Source organism: Myiozetetes cayanensis, unplaced genomic scaffold (assembly GCF_022539395.1).
Source record: "Myiozetetes cayanensis isolate MyiCay16 unplaced genomic scaffold, myiCay2020 scf1, whole genome shotgun sequence".
Lineage (NCBI taxonomy): Eukaryota > Metazoa > Chordata > Aves > Passeriformes > Tyrannidae > Myiozetetes > Myiozetetes cayanensis.
The window spans coordinates 46,136,744-46,142,743 of record NW_026086604.1 but is presented as its reverse complement, the minus strand read 5'-3'; the positions used below and the strand labels follow the sequence as shown (position 1 = coordinate 46,142,743).

Genomic DNA, 6,000 nt, shown 5'->3' with positions numbered 1-6,000 from the left:
GAAAGGGCTGGGACAATGCCTGATGACCTTGATGGATGAACATGAGCCAGCAGTGTGCCCAAGGTGGCCAGAAAGGCCAATGGCATCCTGGCTTGTACCAGAAATAGTCCGGCCATCTGGACCACCAGGCACTGGTGAGGCCATGCCTCGAGTACTATGTTCAGTTCTGCACCAGGGAGAATAGTGAGGTGCTGGAGCACGTCCAGAGAAGGGCAACAGAGCTGGTGAAGGGTCAGGAGCACAGGTGTTGTGAAGAGCGGCTGGGAGCTGGGGTTGTTTAGGATGGAGAAGAGGAGGCTCAAGGCTTCATGCCTCTTTCAGGAGGTTGTAGCCAGGTGGGGGTCGGGCTCTTCTCCCAAGTAGCAAGCGACAGAATGGGAAGAAATGGCCTCAGATTGTGCCAGTGGAAGTTTAGGTTAGGACAACAGGAGGAATTTCCTCACAGAAAGTGTGATTAGACATTGGAATGGACTGCCCAGGGAGGTGGTGAAGTCACGGTCCCTGGAAGTGCGTAATGAAAGACTGAACAAGGCACGCAGTGCCATGGGCTAGTTGACATGGTGGTGCTGGGTAATAGGTTGGACTCGGGTTATCTTCGAGATCTTTTCCAGCCTAACAGATCCCTCCACTCTGTCACTGCTACAACAAGATTTCCACCCTCGCCGCCGCCGCGGAGGGCGGGGGTTGGGGGAGGAGGAGAAGACCCTCACGGCCCCGCTCTCTCGCGAGAGCAGCGCGCAAGCCTCGCGAGAGCTGCCCGCGCCCCGCTTCCCCCCCCCTCCCCGGGCAGGGCAGGCGCTCGCTCCAGCTTTTCCTATTTTCCCGCCGTTCGCGCGCGGAGCCGCCGGAGCCAACCAGGTAACGGCGCGCGCGCCGCTCCCGCTCCCGCTCCGCCCGAGGGACGGGCCCGCCACAGCCCCGCCGGGCCCGGGATCCCCCAGGAAGGGGCGTGCGGGACATGCCCGACCCCTCCCCGGCCGTCCCGGCGGCTGGGCGTGACCCGAGCCTGGCGGGAAGCTCCCATGGCAGGATTTCCCAGAGCATCCCGGCGTGTCTCTCGAGTGAGTTTTCTGCGCGGTTGTTCGTGCAGGAGGGAAAGGAGAATAAAGTTCACCGCCGGGAGGTAGAGGAGAGTTGAGTTTGTAGGAGCAGCCCGGTGCTCGGGGTTTCTGGTGTGGGCCGGGGCGCCGTGTGCTCCCCAGAATCCCGGAGAGGCGGCGTGTTCCCGGCGGAGAGGTGTAAACACGGATGAGCAGCGGCATTGCTGGAGGCGATCGCTCGTGAAGCCCTGCAGAGCCTCACGGTGCCGGAGGGAGATGCTGTGTGGAAGAAGAGGGAGATGGACGTATTTAAGTGGTTCTGTGAGAGCGTCAGTCGGCAGGATATCCGGGAGAGGGGGCTGGCGTGGTGCTTCCAGCCCCCCTCAGGCAGCTTCCAGTCCTGTCCGTGCCTGCAAGTATCTGTACATCCAGCTCAGGTGTTGTTTTTTTTTTCCCGAAGGACTGGAAAGCCTTTTCTTAGGACTGGAGACTAAGGCATCACTTTTACACCTGTGTATCTGCCCAGGCCTGTCAAAGCCTCGACTTAAACAGTTGTTGGGGTCCATGTATTTTAAGGCAGGTTGAACACCTGTAGGAAGCAATGTATCATTTTGGAATCTTGAAGCAGGTTAAGCTTGGGAAAATGCGTTGCTCTTTTTTTTCTCTGTTTGTATTTAGTTGACGTACTAATCATTTGCAGAAACTCTGAGCAAGTTTTGTGCATTTTTTTTCTCAAAGTCGTCTTGGGGGAAAAAAAAACAAACACAACAAAACCGAAACAAACACTAGGGACAGCATTTACTGTCTAGAGTCAGATGACCTTTCCTTGGAAATGATTCATCTGACACACTCAAATCTAAAACAGTAAGTGAACGCAGGTTTGTGGGTTTCACTGCCCTAGCGGTTGACAGAGGAAAAAGATTGATTCTGAAATATCTGTTGTTGAAGGTGGAAAATCAAGAGTTTAAAAGACATTCCTGATGTCACTAGGCAATGGGTCCCACAAAGCAGCGTTGTGAGAGGGCTTAACGTGGCTGCACACAAAGTGGAGCATTTCAGCTGCAAAGATGCAAGCAGATTACTGTTTCTTCCGCTGAAGAATTGTAGTCATTGCCTAATTTGAAAAGGTAATTTTATTTTCTGTTAAGGACTTCTCTGAAGATAACATTTGCTATCTTGAAACCATATACTGAAATAGGCTCTGAATTTTCTATGGACAGTGCGTGTTCAAGCATTGCTTTAGCATCAAAGTATCCTACTATAGAAAATGTACAGTTCAAGTGTTTCTGTGTTATCGAGAATAATTTTTTGTTCCATTATTTTTATTCCATTTTAAAGACAGACAGACTGAAAGAAAAGTGACTTAAGACTGTGCACAGAGATACGAGAAAGGAGAGTGGAACCAAAGCCTCTGGGCCCTACACTTGGTTACTGAGCCACTGGACTGAACATTTTATGGTGGTGAATCCAAGGGACCAGCTGAACCAGTAGCTATACCCAGATATTCTAAGTTGCTTGAAGTTTCTCAAGGAAGGAAATGCAGCTTCTTGACTAATTAAGATAACTTGTATCTTTTGAACTACATCTGTAACTTGTGCCTCAAAAATTTAGGAGCAAATTCCTCCTTTTATTTGTCTATATAGACATAGTGGTTTCCTTGCTCAGGCTGCTAATTTAGGAAGAGTACAAAATACTTACGATTTTTTTTTTCTTATTTTATATTGCAGAATCATACCACCTGGTAATGACACAGTACCTGCTCAAAAGTGTTTGTTTAAAACTGACTGAGTAAAAATGGTGAAAACTTAGAATGGCCAGTTTCACACACAGGGAACTGAAGGACTGAATTTATAGGAATATTTCAGTATTGGACACCCAGTGCAGATAGAATTGAATCTTACCTTGGCTCAGATCCAGATCTGAGTACTACGCTTCCCCTGAAGTTTACCTGAGGGCATCGTCTGTGCTAAGAAACCCTTCAAGACAAGTAGAATTAGCATCATCCACACCTTCAGGGTGACTGTCAGTATAAAAGTATATAAATATATATGATGTAAGGATAGACAGTAAACTTTGTATTTCATCCATGGCTACAAGTTATACTCTGATACATGCAAACATAAGTGTTGTCATTCTATTGTTACAGGTATACCTGTCCTCAGAAACAGCTTCACAACTATGTAATTTAAAATACAGAGTTTGAGAGTGATCCAGTTCTGCAAATAAGTCAAAGGAGCTGGGAGCAGAAAAAAGCAAGATGAATGCATCTGGAGGAAGCTGTGGGAGCCCTAGTTCTGCAGAATCTTCAGGAGATTTCTTCAAGGAATTGTGGTCCAAACTGAAAGAATGTCATGATAAAGAAGTACAAGGTAAATCGTTTAAGTTTGGGCTTGCCAGGTTGAAGTTTGGGTTTGTCAGTTGCCACCGGAAGACTCTGAACCTAAATACTCCTCACGGAACTAAATAGATTTTTAGTGTCTTAAGTTATGCAGAAAGTTGATTGGATGATTACAAATGATCCTTACAGATGGACCGCCTAAGCCTGGTGTAACAGGATTAAGCTATCAACAAGTATAAATGATTTGCTAGGTCAGTGAAGAAAAAGTAACACAATGTTGCATGGAATTTGTGCTTGCTTAGAAAATATTTAAATGGTACTTTTCCTTTAATGGATTATGATTCAAAGTTTTCAAACCCTGTTATTCAATTAATTTTTTTTCTTCTGTCTTTTGCTTTAATTACTTCAGATTATTAAAACGATTTGCATTGTTTATTTTCCCTAAATAAATATTTATATTATTTTCCCCCGAAATACCACTGTAGATTAATGTTACTGAAGTGAAAAGTATTCCTTCGCTTTGTAGTGTTCTAAATTTTCTCAGCAAAATTTATAATACTTTTATAAATGCTTATTCTTACATCATGTTTTGTGATCTGTGATAACAATTTTACTACAGATTGACTGTTAGTGTCTGTTCGTTCTTCAGTAGCTCGGGAAAGATGAATTATTGCACTTCATTGCTATTGTAATATTGTTTTACAGGTAGCATTCATAAATTTTTCTGCTAGAAACTTTTCATAACAAGTTAACATTTTGTTCTGATAATCTAAAGTCACGTGATCAGTTCTTTTGTATGGAATTAGAACGGTATTTGATGACATCTTCTAATAAGCACATCCTTATCCGTGAAGTAGTATTTATATTAGGCAGGAATAAAAGCAGGTGAGTTTTTGTGAATTAACAGCTTCAGGTGGATCTTTACCCAGAGCATTTCAGTGGCCCTGGTTGTTTCCACCAGCCTCAAAACAGTTTCGGGGGTCTGTCCATTTAGGTCCAGTTATATCATCACTTCTTCATTTCAAAAACTGGGACATTTTTTTATAATGCATAGATGTTACATACCTCCCTCTGAAAGTCTTGATTCAATAATTTGCAGCACTGGGCTGTGACGCTTTCTGATACTAATTATTACAAAAAACCAAAAAACCCCAACAACCAACCAAAAAAGCATTTGTCATTTTAGCAACTGAAAGGAAAGATGTACCAGAAAGCAACATTTTGTAACACCAAAGAAAAGTGTATGTTAACCATCTGAAATATAATTTTATGTTGTGTTCCAAAACTCACAAAAATTTACTTTTTTTTAATTGTTGATGGTTGTTTTCAGAGTGGGTGTGATGTCAACCACAGATAAATGCGGAAGTACTGACAGAGTGGGATCTGGCAATCTGTGGCATGTCTGAACAACAAAAACTGAACAAACAAAAAGCTCCAATGTAGAGAGCTGTGTTAAGTGACCCTTTCTCTAGTTTCTTGGGATGTGCAGCACGTGATTTTAAAGTTTTGGTTTTCTTTATGCAAGCAAGATACTCTTTAGAGTGCATGCTGGGTGTGGCCAGGTAATTTTGCCACCAGGCAGTCTTTTTCATGCCTAGCCCTTTGTCAGTATGTCCCACACCGCACTGTGTTAGGTAAAATTAGGTCTTCCATGATAACATCAAAGGCATGCCTGAAGGATAGTTAATTTTTTCAGAAGGTGGGGATCCTCTTATAGAAAATGGTACTGGAAGATATTTTAGAAACATCAAACACAGGCTTGCCTGGACTTTGCTTGTTCCTGAAGTCTATAAATAAGAATTAAAATTGACTCATGGGTTTCCAATCTAAATGTCAGCAAAAAATTATTTTAAAGGTGGTGGAAGGTGGATTAAGGGAAAGTCAGTAGCTGGAGAAAAATCTTTTGGCGTGTACAATGCACAGTGTACTGAACACTGAAATGGTGGAATGCTTATTATTTGTTAACTATGTATGACTAGAATTTATGACACATGAACTTGAAATTATCGGACATATTATATCTACAGAATATAAGACTAGAAAATACTTTAAACTCACACAGTTTGAAATGGATTTTATTAAATTTTGATATTACTATATTGTAAAGTGTGTGTTTTTCCATTGTTATCTAAAGAAAAATCCAGCTTCTTACTCTTTTAAACTGATGACTTGCAAAAAATTCCAAATTTTGGCCCTCTTCAGACAAAACAGCCATCATTTAGCTCTAATTCATTATGAGACAATTGGTAGGACACCTACTACTCAGTTACCAAAGATGTTGGGCACGGTCAGTGTCTGTTGGTTTTTCATAGACTTCAGAAGTGCTCAGCAACTCAGAATAACGGTGATTACAACTATATTTGCTTTTATTTCCTCTCTGTAGAATGTGTGGGCTACTTACACAGTGCTCACAAAATTGAAAGGAATTTAATAATACTTTTTATAAAGTGACTTATTTCCACAGGTGTTAATTCTTACCTCTGGCTCGAAGTAATTATATAGATACTTGGTGCATATGGCTCTTATCAAGATGGTTTCTGAGGATTAATTCAAGTCTAAAGCTCTGTACTAAAAAAATATTTTATGTATATATATATATATCAACATAGGAGTGTGAGCAGA

At 42.4% G+C, this 6,000-nt stretch overlaps 1 protein-coding gene across 1 annotated transcript in view; it reads left to right on the top strand.

The window, feature by feature from the left end:
- Positions 1 to 988: 988 nt before the first annotated feature.
- The window catches only part of RBBP8 (RB binding protein 8, endonuclease), a 33,416-nt gene continuing 28,404 nt past the window's right edge, over positions 989 to 6,000 (top strand). The window contains exons 1-2 of the mRNA XM_050330854.1: positions 989 to 1,061; positions 3,187 to 3,409. Of these exons, the coding sequence (XP_050186811.1) occupies positions 3,298 to 3,409 (112 nt within the window). The 5' untranslated portion in view covers positions 989 to 1,061; positions 3,187 to 3,297. The remainder of the gene's footprint in view (positions 1,062 to 3,186; positions 3,410 to 6,000) is intronic.